The sequence below is a fragment of the Vidua chalybeata genome, chromosome 1 (assembly GCF_026979565.1).
Source record: "Vidua chalybeata isolate OUT-0048 chromosome 1, bVidCha1 merged haplotype, whole genome shotgun sequence".
Classification (NCBI taxonomy): domain Eukaryota; kingdom Metazoa; phylum Chordata; class Aves; order Passeriformes; family Viduidae; genus Vidua; species Vidua chalybeata.
Genome location: NC_071530.1, coordinates 100,189,865 through 100,206,544, shown reverse-complemented (window position 1 = coordinate 100,206,544; position 16,680 = coordinate 100,189,865). Strand labels below are relative to the sequence as shown.

Here is a 16,680-nt window from a genome sequence, read left to right as displayed (position 1 = left end):
CTGGGTAGAAATGAAGGAAAAAATTCTTTCCATTTATGTGTCTTTAAAATGATTCAGTGAGATTTCACAGTTAAAAATGAGTTAATATTCTGACAATATGAATTAAACATCATCATACTTAAGCAATCATTTATTTACTTAGGGAGTTGGGTTTTAGAACTAATTGAGTAAATAAATTCTGTTCAAAGAAGTTCTATGAAGAACTGGAAGTTTAAATAATGCTTTTTACTGTGTAAGAAAAATTAAATATGTTATATGCCTTCAATGGTCCAGCAAACCTGCATGTGCTTTCTTTCCCTTCTCGTACCCCTTTTGGGAGAAATCCAACATGGTTAATGTGTTGGGATGCAGCACTGAGGAAAAAAAAAAGCCACGAAAGAGTGTTGACAGGCAGTATTTGTTAACAAAGTGAAGCATGATTTGAAAAGCTCTTTGTGTGGTTGATTTGTTTGCAGATTTAGGCCAAGATCTGGCTGTTGGGTGTCCTACAGGAATACAGCAGCCATGCACAGCATCAGACATCAGGAAAATTCTGCCAAAAGCATTGCAGTGATGCTTCTGACGTGCTGTGGTCATCACGTGAGGGCTTGACTAAGTGCCTTGTGCTGAGTTTACAGCTTGTGCTCCACATCCAGGTGGATGTTTCCATCTTTGGGGAGGGTTCCAGAAACATGATGTCCCCACTGATGATATCCCCATGGATCCTTCCCAGTGGGAGCTGGGTGGAGTTGGGTGAGCCAGCACTGGGCCTCTCCTGTGCTTCCCACCTGGGCCATGAGGCCAGGAAGGGCTCACGGGTACGGCTGAGCTGCACCAGCCTCGGCAAAGCCGACGTGGAATTGACTCCAGGGAAAGGGGCTGTTTAGCCCTCAGGGGCTGAGCCAAGCCATCCCAGCTGTGGACTTTTATGCTGTCACTGCTGTGTTAGGGCATCCACCTGCACAGAGATTTTGTCAGAGAAGCAGGAAAGGACCTGAGGGATTGTTGTGGGGCTGGTGAAAGCTGCTGGTATCGGTCTGGCCTCTGCTGCCTCTGTGTTCCTCCATGTCTGTCTTCAAACCCCTCAAATGACTGACTCTAGATCAGGTTCAGCTTTACTTATGGGATAAAGATTGGTGTAAGCACTAAAGTATTTAAGTAGCCAGAGTACTGAAGTACTCTGAGAGTACTCTTCCAGAGTACTATTTCCAGTAGCATGAAACACTGGAATTTGTTTAAAACCTGAAACATTCCCTTGTTTGCCAGCTGCCACTTCTGGTATTGTTTTCTTAATTTCTAGTAGCACTTCTAGTAGCCCCTGATTTTATAGTGAGAGAAATAGCAGTGCAGTCAAGGCCTGGTGCCTCATGACTTCAGTGACGATTCTTTCAGCAGTTTTAGAAATAATGGGCTCTTAAAGTAGTGTGGAAAATGAACTAGCAGCAGTTCTGTGCAAGAGAGCTCAGGAACCACCACTGCCTTTATCATTCACTGAAAAAGTCAAGTCTTGGGCTGAGGAAATTTTTTTAAAATAAAACCCCCAAACTTGAGTGTAATGAGCTGACATAGGCTGTACAGTAATAATGATAAACTTTATAAAGCAAGTGTCTCTTATTAATGTGCTGCAAAGCACTCTAGAGATTCTCAGTGCTCAAATTAAGCTATAAATGATAATAGAAGAGCTTATAAAGTTTCCGCACAGTGAATGATTTCATGACAATGTTTTTGTTTGTTTCAATGATGTGAGCAGAGGGCATTTGCCCAGCATCTTCAGCATTCCCAAGGGGAAGAGGTGCAGCAGTTACATTTTACGGTTTCACTGTCATGATAGAGGTGCTTTTCTGTGCAGCTGTATTATAATGTACTGCATAGATCGTATGTGAGATTTGAAGTTAAAAATTCAGTAAGGAAACAAAACTAGAAGTTTATTTCTGCTATGATTCAGCTGGTTGCAGAAATAAATACATTTACTTACATTTGCATAATACATTTGAAAAATAATTTAGGGCTGTGACTTTTTAGTGACATCTAGAATCGTAATGTAGTTCTCTGTGGACTGCATGACTATTATAAGCAGTGATGTTTTATTGATGAGCTCATCCAAGGAGTCGAGAACCAGTTGGAAAGAGAGACAAATTTACCCTCCTCCATCTCAGATGATCTTTTTACTTTCCCAAAACCAAGTATAAGCAAATGTTTTTTGACAGTGCTATGGCTGGCAGCCACCTTGTGCTGTCCCCACCCAACCTTAACATCCATGGAGCAGGTGTAACAGTGAAGTAGGGAATTTTTTTATCCACCTAACTGGAATAACAGAGAGAAGTCTGGATTGTGTAAGTTGGAATTGAGGTATTAGGAATAGATTTCAATTTGAATGCTGTGTGTTTAATTCCTGATATTTTTGTAGGGTCTCCTTTGCCTCTATTCCATTCACTTTCACGACAAAATTGCTTTATTAATTGCAGCAAAAGCACCTGGAGGAGGATTGGCTCATATTCTTGTGAGGTGATTTTTTCATTTTAGTGTAAATTAGTCTTTTCTCTAAGCAGAAAAATGTCTGCAGTGATGCCATGAAGTGCTCTAAAAGAGCATTTACTGCAGGCATGGTTTGCATCCAGGGCTTTGTACAAAGACATTTGCACACAAGCGTGTACACAAATACACCAACAATTTTCAGAGATGTTTTGTGTAGCACTTAAAATGAAAAGAGGTTGTTGCAAGCTGCTGACATATAAAAAGGCTGCAAGAAAGTGCCTCTGAATTTGGAGAAAGAATGTATTTTCATTCATTAAGAGGGAGAAAATAACTTTTTTTCCTGAAGTCACCACTTGTCAGACTGTTTGTTTACAGTGTTTTTTTGCTTTTTTAATTTAGCAGATTTGTCTGGGTTCTTGAAGGAAAGATTAAAATAAAAGGAGGAAACTAGATCCCTTTCTCACTTGTAGGGGTGGAGGTTTATCCCAGCTGTGACTGCTGCTAACTTCCCCATAAAATGCTTGTGTGTTGCCCAACTTCTCTCATTTGTTTCAATTAAAATTTGGCATTTTCAGTTCAGACTTGTTATAAGTGCAGTTTGGTGGTTTATATTATGCAGCTGAGTATGGAAGGCAAAGCATAAGTGTGCAAAAAGGGTATTGAGTTGGAAACTGGAATTGAGCTACATTCAGTTTTTGCCAGTGCTGCTTTTAAGTTTGTGCTATTTTAATAGTTTCCTGAAGTGATTGTGTTACTAAAAAAGTACCCCTCTGAACTGGAGTTTTTGATGTTTGCTTCTGGCTACAATGTAAATTTGGTGTGGTTATTTGTTAAAAATCCACATAGATCTCTCTGCAAATGCATATTTGATTTTTTTTTTCCTTGTGAGTTATGTATGATTTTCACAAAAATGCCCAGAGCTTTTTCTGAACTCTAAAATAAATGTGGAGCTTCAGTCGTGTCATGAAGTCTCAACACATAAAAAATAGGGTTTACATTGACATATTTTTATGTATAACATGATGCAAACAGTAGCAAAACCTTTGACTTTTAAAATTGTGAAGATATATGTGACTAAAAATGGCCCATTACCAATCCATAATGTGCACTGAATTAACATACCAGGGATGGTTGATTTGGTTTTAATTCTGTCATCATGGTAGGGAACAGATATTACACTCCATTTTGGTTGCTTTTTCTTGCATCTTGTTTAAGAACAAAGAACACCAACACACACCAGACAAGGAGTTTTAAGCTAGAAGAGATAAGAAGAGGCAGAAAAATGTCTAGATAAATCAGGATCAGTCTTGCTAGCTTATGCATGTACTGGGTAGCAACCTACTCCTTCCAAAAAATGGGACTCAGAAAAGTAATTCTTCCATTTGCCATAGGAAGACAGACATGATGCAGCTCCTCTGGGGTTGTCCCCTCAGTGACAGCAGGGGGGATATGTCCCCTTAATCTTTTTCTGCTGTCCCAGAAGACAGGAGGGCAGGCAGTGGTCCCCAGGGCATGGGGTGTATCCCTTTCAGCCAGAGGTGGGGCAATGCAGTCAAGTCTGTGCATCATTGCTGAAAGGAAGATTCCAGTTTACTTGTGGGTTCTGGGATGACCCACAGGTCATCAACATCCTTCAGAAAGGTTTTTTGACACCTTCACGTTCCCTTAGTTCAGGGCTGCAAAGAAATACTGCATAGCCTCACAGAAAGCGAGTGCCATTTGCAGGATGTGCATGCAGCCCCACGGATTTTGCATTTAAAAAGAATGTGAGGCATAGATATTTAGTTTGATGGTAATTAACTTTGAACAGTGTACTGAAGTATCTGGCACATTTAGAAGTGTTTTAAAATCAAGGTTTCAATTTGTTTCTGAGAAATTTTGTAGTTAACCCAGTTTCTGCTCTTGATGCATGAGTGACTGGGTACCATATGATGAACTGTGTTATATAAGATGCTCAAATTGTTGATCCAAAATTCTAGCTATTTAACTCTTCTGGGATCTTAGTGTTTCTTGTTTTATTTTTGTCCTGTTTTCTCTTTTCAGTATTTGAAGTGTTGATACGAAGCCCTTTTCTGCCAGCGCTGTTAGCAGAAAGAACTTATGTATACCCATCTGCCTGTTCCTTGGGCATGGGATTGGGTTGCACTACCAGGAGCTTTTAACTATGTGGTAGATTATTACAGGAGGGATTTTCCTGCTTTCCCCTCTGTTTCCTCTAAATAGGTTTGTTTCTTACAGCAGGGTATAGTGCAATAAGAATAATCAGCATCATTGATTCCAGCTGCTTCTTCAACAGAAAAACTACATTTTATTTGGATGAGCTTTGCAGTCTCCTAAATATTTTGAAGGAAAACAAGCTTCTCCCTTTCTGTGAATCTTTCCCACCCAGATGTTCAGTTCTTTATTGTATTTTATTAATAAGTCCAATGCTTTCTTAGCTGTAGGGCTGCAATGCAGCAAGCAGATGCTCCTGTTAGAACAAATTCCATGATATTGGAAGCTTAATTATCAAAGGCACAAAGTCAGACTCTCATTAAATTTTCCACTTGTTTTAAAGGGGAGGTGGTGGGGTTGAAAGGCAAAAAGTATTCTTTTTTTTGGTGGTAAGACTGATGATAGGTTAACAGCTGGGAAATACAAAGCTGCAGCTCCTTGACTGAACAAGGAAGATAATAATGGTTCATCTGCAGAGATCATTATTTTCTTCTAATATGAGATTGCAGTGTTTCTGTTTGGGGCTGTGAAGCTTTAATTACAATTATTCACAATAGTTCACAATTATTTATAAACTACGACTATGCAGGCCCTTCCTATAGGAATCTATCTTTATTGCAGAGGGTTGTGGTGGTGAGGGAGAGGACTGACAAGTAGGCTTGAAATACTGTACATGTAATCTCATGGACATTTGAAAGTAAAAGTTGTGGGTTTGTTCTTTAAAGGCTGTTGTAAAACACATAACAAAGCTAAGGGATGGCATGCATGGAGAACATGAGACGGGAATGGTTGAATGGGATGTTTGCTTGAAAAAAACAAATCAGCCCAATTTTCCTTCAGAAGAATACCAATTGTTGAGATGTTTGGTCAACCTCCCCTCCCTGTTACTCAGGGAGGTGATGTCAGTGTTGTGTTAGTAACACACTTCAGTTCCATGCCATCACAGGCCTCAGTTGCATCCAGACATTGTACATGAGCATAGCAAGAGTGATTTTAAAATACAACAAGGGCATGTTAAAATATATCTGTTATTAAAAAAAAAAAACATTGGCAAAAAATAGATAAGGCGCTAGGTTACACAAACACAAACATGGTGTTCTTAATGAGTTGTTTGGTTTTGCCAGTTAGGATTAGGAATGCTTCATGAATTAAAACTGAAGTGAGTGAGTTGAGATTATCTTTTATTTGTGCTAAGCAAGAACTTCTCGGGAATTTCACAGATTTAACTGGTAACAGCATTGCTTCCCATGTCTTTATGCGGTTTGTTTATGTAAAAAGCTGTCCTTCAAGCACAGGGAGAAAAGAACCTCTTTGCTTTTTGTATGTTGAGTAATGGGGAATTGAAGAGAATGAAATGTGTTTTTCTGGGACGTGAGATTTAGCGGATCACCTCAGGATACTGCTTCCCAGATGTGCTTTTCATGTGAATTTTTGTGAGTTTTTTGAGTAGTTTTCCAATAGATATTTTGAATAAGGCCAGACTTAAAGCAGAGTATGTATGTTGGTATTACCTGGAAATAAAGAATTGTTGACTCTGCCTTAGTTAAAACTGTTTCTTTGGCATAATTTTACAGTGCTAATTGAGTTGGTTTGGATTTTGGCAGAATGATATACTCTCTTGGGAACAAAATCAAATTAATCAAAGCTCTGCTTTAGCATTTTCTGTCTGTTTTACCAGTAACACTTCTGTACCCTAAGCTTTTTATAGCTCCTTAATCCACAGGTAGAAGTTATATGTACTTTAGTGACTTGATCTGAAGCCCAGAGAGATCAGATAACATGCTCAGAAGTATGAAATCCAAGGTACCAAAGTCCAAGAAAAATACAAGAAATGCTAACCTGTTATTTTGTTCTTTTTCTCATTTATGTGTTGGAAGTTGGAGTAAAATTGTGTTGTTAGTTGCTGAGGCAATTTCTTATGCTCCATTGACTGTAGGGCTCAAAAGTACCGACCTTTAAAATGCTGAAAGAGCACTTTCTTCAGTGTTATCTGGATTATTGAGTAATAAGGCAAAGTTCATTTTCCTTAGTCTGGCATGGCAAGACCACAGGAGAAAGTTTTGCTTGGATATGGCTTCTGATACAGGTTAATCTCCTTGTTATCTAGTGTCATTCAGAGGAAAACATTCAAGTGGATGCTCTGGAAAGCAGAGCAGCAGGAGACCACGTTGAAGCAATAGTTTGGATCCATCTGGATTGTTCCATTAAGTTCAGAGCTCAGCCATAATATAATGATGGAGATACAATTTAAACATACCAGTTTGGTTAGATACTGGTCAAAATGGAGACTTGGTCTTAATGGAGGCAAACAGGAATTTAAAACTCTTATTACTTCACGTAGATGGTTGTAGTTTAGTGTGAAAAAGCTGGTAGAGTATGCATCAGCAAACCTCACGGATTTTCAGTCATCTAAAATCTGGTGTCATTCTCTAGGAGAAGTTTTAGGTATTTGTTATAACAAGGGTCCCTTTGGATACAGTCATACATCTTTTTAAGTTTTCTGTGGTACTGGAAGTAAAGTGGATCTGTGCAGTCAGAAACAGTTGCATGCCTTCTTTAGGCTGGGAGAGGTATATATGTGAGACTGCACTGCACAGACTGCCTGTGTCTCCTGTGCTGCTCCAAGCAGTGCTGGGAACACCCTGTAGCTGATGTGCTCAGTGCTGTCAACATTTTCTTCAAATTGGGTTTTTCTTGTCTGGATAATGTTCCATTTGCATTTCTTCACGCAGCATGCAGATGATGTTGGCTCATGAGACACTGTCAATAAACCAAAGGAAGTTTTGTGGCATGGCTTGATACACAGTAAGCTAGAACTAGCTTTGCATAGTAATGTGCATAAAATACTAGTGGACTTACTCTTGCTTTCCTTGCCCTCCTGAACAGCTGCTGGTCACAGCAGATGGGCGTTAATTGCACTGACTGATACAGCATTCTAGAAAGTTAGGACATTCTTATCAGTGTTTCTTCAAATAATATGGTGTCAGTTTATGCTAATTCAATTGTATAAGTCATGTTTGACTCCTTAGCAGAAGGGGATTTTCTTTGGACATAGCCCAGGTGCACAGGATGCTATGTCCTTCTCAAGACTGGCTGAGCACACTCACTTCCCAGAGTCGTGTGTAGCAAACCCCAGTGCTGTGCAGGTAGTAGCTGTATACTCCAAGACAGTAGTTTCATTCTCCAGCAGCTTCCTCACCCTTGAGTGTCTCTTCAGCATCAGTTCTTTCTTCATTACAGTTAGAACTGTTCTCTTCTGCATTTTGCATTTGTCAAAATGAGCATAGTTTTGTGCTTTTTCAATTGTACCCTGTGTTTTGACAGAAATTGGAATAATTGTGGGTAACTTATTAACTCCTGAATTTTTAGATTCCTATATATTTTTACTTCCATGGTCCCCCATACTGTGGTAGGACTCTGCCCTTCTGCTTGAGATTTTCACATGAGAGATACTGTCTTATACATTTTCTTTCCAGAACAATATGCAGATATTTCTGCCTTCAGAAACAAAGTGCAGCTTGGCTAGATCCACACAAGTCTGACTTTTTAAAGCCAAGTAGGTATGTATGTCTGTGTCTTCATTGTGTGTAATAGGCATTTTGGCTGCTCTAATCAATGCAGTGGGAGAGGCTGCTACCATCTGTGCACCTTTTTTTGGTGGATGTGATGCCCTTGCCCAGAAAATGTTGTCAGTAGAGAGGGGAAGCCTGACATTGGATCTTCTGGGGATGATGGGCATATACAACATAATTGTAATTTGCTCCAGAAAAGAAGCACTGCCCATTTGCTTTTATTATGCAACAGAAATGCACGGAGATGGCAAATATCCATGTGCTCCTGTTACACCTAAAAGCCTAAATAAAGAGCTTGAGGAGCTTGTGTTGGCTGATTAAAAAACCAGGAACTTGGCAAATGGAGAGCTTGTAAACAACATACAGTGAGTGTGTCTGTGTGGTGGGTTCTGAGGATGAGGAGAAAGGGAGTCAGAAGAAAGATTTTGTTGAAGCAGCAATGAGTGGAGAAGGAGAGAAATGTGTCTCATCTTATGCTCAGCTCCACATTGATGATGGTCTGACAGCAGATCAGCAGTGGCCATGTTGTGTTCTCCTAAGGTGTCCCCTCCTTGCTCACACATCCATTGTGGCATGCCAGGGTTAAATGAGTCACTTCCCTGTCCTACTGCTGCTTGTCAGGATGGTCAGGTTCTGCAGCTGTGACTAACAATCAGTTTTTTCCAATGGTGTGCAGGGTTGCTAAATGCCCTTTGGATTGTAGCTGGATGTTGGATACTCAAAGTCTTGAGATATGCAGAATTCCCATGGTTTCTGTCTACTGCTCATTTCCCAAACAAGTCACAGAAACACCAGTCAAAAATTTGTCATCTTTTTCTCAATCTGTTCAGTGTAAATTTTGCTTTTACCAGCCTTCTGCAAATTCAAATAGTGACCCTTTGTTCCTCTGGAAAAATACTGAAATGGATTCTGCTCTTACTACCTTTTTGTTATTTTGGCAAATAAAATTCAGAGATCAGGTTTTTCTTTGATTGGTCAGGTTCATAGAGCAGCATGATTAATAATTTCTTGTGACAGATTCTGGTAATTATAGTTTTATTAAGTTGCAAAAATAAAAATCTTCTTACTTGCACTGCGTAGTACAGCTTGTACAATTTCTCCCAATAATTATCTCGTCCAAATCCAGTAGCTTGCCATGGAGATCTTAGTAGAGTTTTCCACTGACTGCATTCTGTCAGCACAGCTATGATAAAATGTATGGCTTCTTTGTTTGCAGAAATAGAAAATAGAGGATTCAATTATTTCACTTAACGAGATGAATGGAAGGGAATGTGGCATGTTTGTTTGTGTTATCGGTTATTTATAGGATTTCTTCATATGTGAAAGGGCTTCCCAAGGAAGTGGTCACAGCACCAAGGCTGCCTGAGATCAAGAACTCTTTGGACAGTGCTCTCGGACACATGGTGTGACTCTTGGGGTTGGTGCTGTGCAGGGCCTGGAGTTGGACTTGATAATTCTTCTTCCAACTTGGCATATTCTGTGACTTGGGAAATAATACTTTCTACATGGTTACCAGAGGCTATTTAGTTCTGCATGAAGTTACCAGACAGACCAATTTTTTGCCATTGCTTCAGTTTGTTGCTTGACTCCAGAAAGAAAGAAACAGGAGGAAGAGGAGGAGAAGTGTTTCTAGTGAAACAGTCATCCTTTTCCTTTTTAACTGGATCTTGTCTGCAATGTTTTTTTGCAGTGTGTGCTGGTGTTTGGGATATATTTTGCTTTATAGAACATTTTCTTAACAGGCTAGGAAAAACACTGCTGGGGTTTGGCCATAAGCCCTCTTCTCAAGACCTGTTTCCTGCTTCAGCTAATAAAAAAAGACCACCTTGCTTTGCTTGTTCTCCATTTCCCCCAATTTAGGGAGTGCTGTAACAAAAAAGAAGTAAGAAGAAGCTTGGACACAATTCCTTGACAAGCTTAAGAGTATCTGATAATATCTGTAGGAATATAAATGTGTATAACATAACTTAACATACGAACTCATTTTGTACGTCGCTGAAATGCACCAAAAAAGTAAAATACAGCAGCTGTTTAAAAAGTCCCAACTGACCTATGCAAATATTGAAGAATGAAAGTAAAAACAAATTATATGTGTGTGTGCGTGTGTGAGAGAGAGAAAGATGTGCTTAGATAAACATATTTTGAACATCTGGTTTTCTGCTTGATTTGTGTATGGTCTCCTGTGAAAGTTGCCTTGAGTTTTTTAAGTGGTCTTTGAGTTATGGAGCACAGTATTTCCCAGGAAGCAGGATTTACTTAGCCCTGGTGCAATGCTATCTTGGAAGGAAGACAGATTATAGATAGAAGTAAATAAAATAAATGAGGATCACACAGTAAAATGTAGGCCTTACCACTGAAAAAGATTAGGTGTAATTGGTTGCTATTAATTTATCTAGTTTAGAATCTGTGTGAGAAGCAAAACCAAAGCCTGGAAAACTTGGTAAATCCAAACTGATCTGGAGAGGTGAGCTATATGTGTGCACAAGAGCTTCATTTTAAATGGCTTTTGCAAACTTTAAAAGATTTTTTTGAAAAAAACAGTTCAACAAAAACATGTTGGAAGTGTTTTTCTACCCAGAAACTTCTTAGAGAAATACCCAAGTCTATGCTGCCTTAACCTATGGGAAGTATAGGCCTTACTTCAGCAAAGTGTTTAAGCATGCTGATAGTTCAGTACTTGTGAGAGCAGGGTCTCCCCTTTTACACTTGTTCACCTGAGAGCAAGGACTCCAAGCATGAGTCCTCCCTTGATTAATTTAATTTAAAGCACAGCTCACAAGTTGTTCAGTAAGTTTCTTAAAAATGTGAATGCGTGGGTTTCCTGTACAGATTCTCCTGTTAGGAAATGTGTTATACACCTTAGTGAAATGCTCTCCTTTAGCATCCCAAAAGATGCCAAGGGCTATCACAGGAAGTGAAGCTTCCTATGGACGTAGCTCTTCTGGCAACACATTGAGTGAGTTCTTCAAGCCTGTGTAGGAACCAAAGCATGGGCCAGAGAAGCAGACTTTATAAAGCGAAAGGAAATGGAAAAATCCCCTCTCCAAACAAAAAACCAATTTTCAGCATTTACATGTCAGCCAGTGCTTATGAGTTTTTCAAGATGTTACAAAAATATCAGTCTTGGAAAAAGCAATATTTTCACTTCTTCTTTCAGAACAAGTTCCTTCAGTCTTGTCCTGACTGATGGTTGCATAATACTTCATAAAATGCAGATATTAATGCAGAATTTAATTATACTCTTTGCTTACTTTTCTCCCTCAGATTCTTTTTTTTTTTCCGTGACCCTTTTGCATCTTTGAATGTTTTGAAAAGGGAAATAACATGTTTACTAGCTAAATATACCATGAGAATATGTAGGACACATAAGGTGCTAAATAGTCAAAATACTTTCTGTTTGCAATTCATGTGAGGTTCAGATGGTGGTGTCTTTCTCAGGACCAAATCTGAGAATGGTGGAGAAAATAAAAAACAATTGGATTTGATATTTCTTCTAGATACTCTGTTGTGTAAGTGCACAGTAGCCAAAAATCCTTACAGCACAGCTACATATTTATACAGCACAGTGGTTTGCTCTGGTTTGCTTCTGAGACTCATATAACACTGCAGAGTAGATGAATGAAAGCAGAAGTGGAAGCAGAGTTCTTGTTGCTATTGGAAAGAAGGCAATGGATGGATCAAAGAGAAAAATCTCTATTCTTTCTAGTCCACATTTTCTCTTGCCATCTAATCAGTTCCCACTGGGGTCTCTGCAGGTTGCAAAAAAGTTACATCAAAGATCACACCTTATTGTAGTTTTATCAGTATTGTTTATTCTCTCTTTTTGAGATATATATTTTCACTTTTTGGGCCCTTAAACAGGTTGGTTCAGCATTTCTGCACCACTCTGATAGAAAAGGATAAACACATGGCTTCACTGGAGTTGGCTGAGCCATACAGAAATGTGTCAGCAGAGGTCCTGACTCTTTCCAGGCATGCAAACATGCCAGTGTGTTGGGAAACAAACATAACCCTCCTCCCTTTAAACATAAGCTCAGCTTCAGTGGAAAATTTCTGGATGATGTGAAGTACAATAGAAAAGTTGTAGCTCTATGTGCTGTTTTAAGTAGAATTTTCAGTTTTCCTTATTGGCTGTGGTATAATTTGGGCTGCTTTGTCATCTTCGCCTGGATGCATTTGTAATCTGAGAAACCTGAAATTGTGCAAATGTGACTAATTAAAGTCTGCCTAATGAAAAGGATCACAAATAGGCCATATAGCTGTAAGGGAGAAGTGTTTTATAAGTACTGAACTTGATTTTGAATTATGACAAGGCCTAGCAAGTGCTGAGCACTGCACAGGCTTGCCCCAACATCCTGCTCCAGTTCCTTCCATCCTGCCAGCCACCTCTGAGTTTGTTATCTGGCATGGGAGAAGAGCACTTCTGCAGTGATAGAAAACTCTCACTTAGGGCAATCAAGAGATACCAGGATCTGCTTTCACATGAGTCCTTAAGGAAGGACTTAAACCTGATGCAGTGCACTATCCTTTGAATATGAAGGTCTGAATAAACTCTTGAAATGTTTCAGTGTCTTGTAATGTTAAAATTACATCTTTCTATCATTTCTATGAAGGAGCAGTGGTTACTGAAAGTGCCTGTGTTGTAGCGTTTCTTCAGCACTACTGGTTCTTAACTAGTTTAGCAGAACTGTTGAAGATGTGGAGAATAATTAGTCTTTTAATAAAATATTAATTTTCGGTAAAGTGAAATTACTTTATTCTTTTAAGAATTAGAAGTTTATTATATCTAATATATAGAAATAAAATTAGGAGAATTTCCCTGGGTGCTAACATATTACTGCACATCTCTTGAGCATTTCTAAGATGTGAAATGAAAATGTTGAAAATAGAAGCATCAACATTTTGGATTTATAGATCAAAATTAAAAGTTATAAGACTGAAAATGTACATGCAAATATGGACATCCTCTTATAAATATAGAGGAAATGCAGGCCTCTAGAGAAAAAGCTTGGGAAATGACTGCAGCATCCACCTATAGTCATTATAGAATAATTAGCACAATATTAAGACCCAAAAGAACTATATGCTGCTGTGTATGTATATTATACTTGCTCAGTTATATATATTTTAGAATAAAATAGCCTCATATGAATTGTTATTAGTTGCATAGAGCACTTCAAAGGGTTGAAAAAGTATCTCAAGGACCTATATAATATTCAGAAATAATGGCTTTTTAAACAGTATTCTAAAATTTTTAATGCGTATTTTCTGATAAAAGATACTACACATTTTTTTTTTTTTTCTCTCTGCCTTGATTTCCACTTTCTTCTGTATTAGGTTGAGATGTTTGGGTAAGAAATGGGGAAAGCATTTAAAATCTGTTCTGTAACCTTATTTGATCTGAATGCAAATGACTAGATTTGAATACAAGTAACTAATCAGTCATTCCTGTGCTGTGTGTTGAGACAAAAACATGTGTTCTTCAGTAATAGTGGCATTACAAAATCAGGGGGGAAAAGCAATACCATTGAGATTCATCTTTGCTCGCAGCTAGCTTTCATTCAATGTGTTGCAAGGAAAATCACATTCATCAGGTGTCAGGCTCACTTGGTTTCAGTGGCACACTTGAGGAGAGATCCTTTTTGTCCTTCACCCAAGGTGAATCTTCTCTGCAGTTTTGGACTCTCTGGGATATTCAGACTTGTGCTTCAGGTATAAGCTCATCTCTAGATCTTGCAGGTCAGGGTGAAAGGTGACGTGGGGCTGGGGAGCAAGCAGTGCATTATTCCCATCTGCTCCCTGAGCTGGCATTTGCAGTGTTCTGCAAAGCAGCGGCTGCTGGGACTGCCATACTCTGACATGGGCTGCTCTAGCAGGTAGACCTTGGGTCCAGTCCAGTACTGCAAACCCTGGCTAGACTCATCATCTAAAATGCTTTAGTAGGTCATAAGATCATCACAGATGTATTTTCAACCTGCCTGTGCCACTGAGCTGGGAGACAGTGGGCCAAGCATCATGACAAGGAACAGGGTGGCTGAGGAGTGAGTGGGTTCTCCTCCAAGTCCTCTTTTCTTTCTTCCTTGTTTTCTAAAATAATATCCTTAAACATGTGCCTGTCTACTGGTCACCTTCACCCTATTAAAGTAATTGTTTTAATAACGTTTTTAAAAGCTGGACCTGGAACAAGCTGTAGTTTTCAGTGAGCTTTAAGTATCCATGTTATATAGCAGTATCAAGTAAAATACACACCTTTCTGCTGTGTAGCCTGTGGGTGATTTTAACCTCACTGAATACCTGAAGGCATCTGAATTGTGTCCATCTGTGTTACAATTGAGATTTTTAAAAGATAATCGACAGCAAGACATACAAAATTTGGTAATCGACAGGAAGAAATACAGAGGTTTTTAACTGCAGAAGACTGTAAGAATGGCATATACAGTGTTGGCACACAGCTCTCTCTTTTCCTACTCCAGAAAAGGAGGGAAGCAGCTATATGAAATGCTAATAGTTTCACTGTGGTTTTGAATAGACTAGACTTGAGAGCCTTGAGTATTTTTCCTTTTCTCTTTTAACTGCAATTTTGTTATTGTATTGCTGCCCCCATCTCTGCTAAATATGGCTTTTGAAATGTAAATCATATCATGTTCTCAGAGATGCATATGACACCCTCAGCACTGTTCCTCTTTGCACTTCAAAGAGCTGTGTGGTCACACTTTGCATCTCAGCAAAATCGCAAGATTTGCCTTCTGAAGATCTCCTTTAATGTGTACAATCAATCCCTGATAATGTATTTTGGGTTTTTGTTCCCTGGAGTCTGTTAATTTTAGTGTTGCTACAGGTCATCAGGAAACATAATCTCTTCTTTTTTAATTTCTCAGTGAGCGTGCCTGAGGGGAGAGGAACACAAGAGAGGAGAGACAATTGAACATCATCATTGGCCGAGACCTGAAAAAATGGTGCTGGATGAACAGAGGATTAGAACTTAATTGTAAAAGGGAAGGGAAGTCTTGACAGGCGATTTGCTTCATTTTCACTTTCATCATGGCACAAATCCTCTGGCTGGCTGGTTGATTGGTCTGTCCAGCACTTCTCCTTAGTTTCAGTGCAGATCCCTTCTGCTTGCACATCGAAAGACCTGGGAACAGGTGGAAACTGGATGGTGCCAGATACAGGAATGGAAAGAGAAATGGACTCTGACGAGCTAAGATGGAAGTGACTTGACAGCAACAAGCTCAGCAGTTGTCTCCAGTAAGGACAGGTTGAGACGGGAATCTCAAGCTTCTCTGGAAGAGCAGTATGCAGGAAGCTGGTTTTCAGGCCACAAATGCTTTCACAGGTAAGGATTTATGCTCTAGTTCCACTCATATTCCTGGGACAATTTACTGGAGTTCAGAAAATGAATAGGTCCTGACTGTCGTTAGCATCTTGTAGTACTTTCAGCTTAAATAGTATTTTAAAACAATTCACTTGAAGACCAGTTCAACACTTGTATTAGCAGTGAGGAGCACAGTTATCCACGTTTCTGCCTTCAGCAATGGATAGCCACAAGCCTTGGGGAAAGTTTATCTCAGCTTTCCTCATTAAAGTACTCATTAACAGCTTAACCATGAGTGGTCTCTTGGGTCAGTATAAAATGTAGTCTGTAAAGTTGCTCTTGTGCTCAACACAGGAGTTTAGTGAGGCTGCAGGATGGAAGTGGTTCATGTCAGGAGGCTTCTCAGCAACATGTCACTGTTGGGCCTTATCTTGTCTGCTGGATCACATCTCTGGGCAGATCTTGCCAGGCAGCCTCTCTTTGTACTCCCCCCTCCACACCACTGACCTGCTGCAGTGCTTGAGCTGGCTTAACTGGAGGGCTTAAATGGTAACTGTTTCACCTCAGTCCGGTGTATTTCTCTGTAGATGGATTAAAAATAATGTAATGAGAAAGGTGCTGTGACTGTCTGAGGAAAGCTCCCTCTAGTGTAGAGTCTGCTGGAGTTCATTTAATGCTTTCCCTGTATGGGATGGTTTCTGATTTGGGAGGCGGGAGGAGGAAAAGAGGATAAGCAGATCCTGCTGCTTTGTTTCCATGTCTGCCAGCCAGCTGAGATGCAGCAAAAAATGCATAGAAAATCTTGCAATATTGCTCTTGTTTTAGTAGGTCTAGATAAGGGATTAGTACTTCAGTGAAAACTAGTGATGTGCAAGACATTTATTTTTCTAATATAAAATATTTGCCTTTAGAAGGAGTTTTGGCTGCAGTGGGGTGTGATTCTGTGTCCAGCTGTCTGCACCAGCACAGTGGTTTGGAGTGGTGGTGCAGCTCTGAACTGTCTCTGTTGCCTTGCTTTGATTTACAGCCTGGTTTCTGTGCCTGTCAGTGAGACGTGTTCTGAAGGAGAGGAAGCAGGAAGCTCTCCTCCACATGTGCTCCAGTGCAAATGCCAGACGTGAAATC

At 39.6% G+C, this 16,680-nt stretch overlaps 1 protein-coding gene across 2 annotated transcripts in view; it reads left to right on the top strand.

The window, feature by feature from the left end:
- The window catches only part of LDLRAD4 (low density lipoprotein receptor class A domain containing 4), a 239,423-nt gene that overhangs the window by 42,318 nt on the left and 180,425 nt on the right, over nucleotides 1-16,680 (top strand). For both annotated transcript variants that reach the window (XR_008429851.1, XM_053937773.1), the window contains exon 2: nucleotides 15,119-15,576. Coding sequence is in view for 1 of the 2 variants with exons in the window: in XM_053937773.1 (XP_053793748.1) it covers nucleotides 15,537-15,576 (40 nt within the window). In the remaining variant the exon portion in view is untranslated. The remainder of the gene's footprint in view (nucleotides 1-15,118; nucleotides 15,577-16,680) is intronic.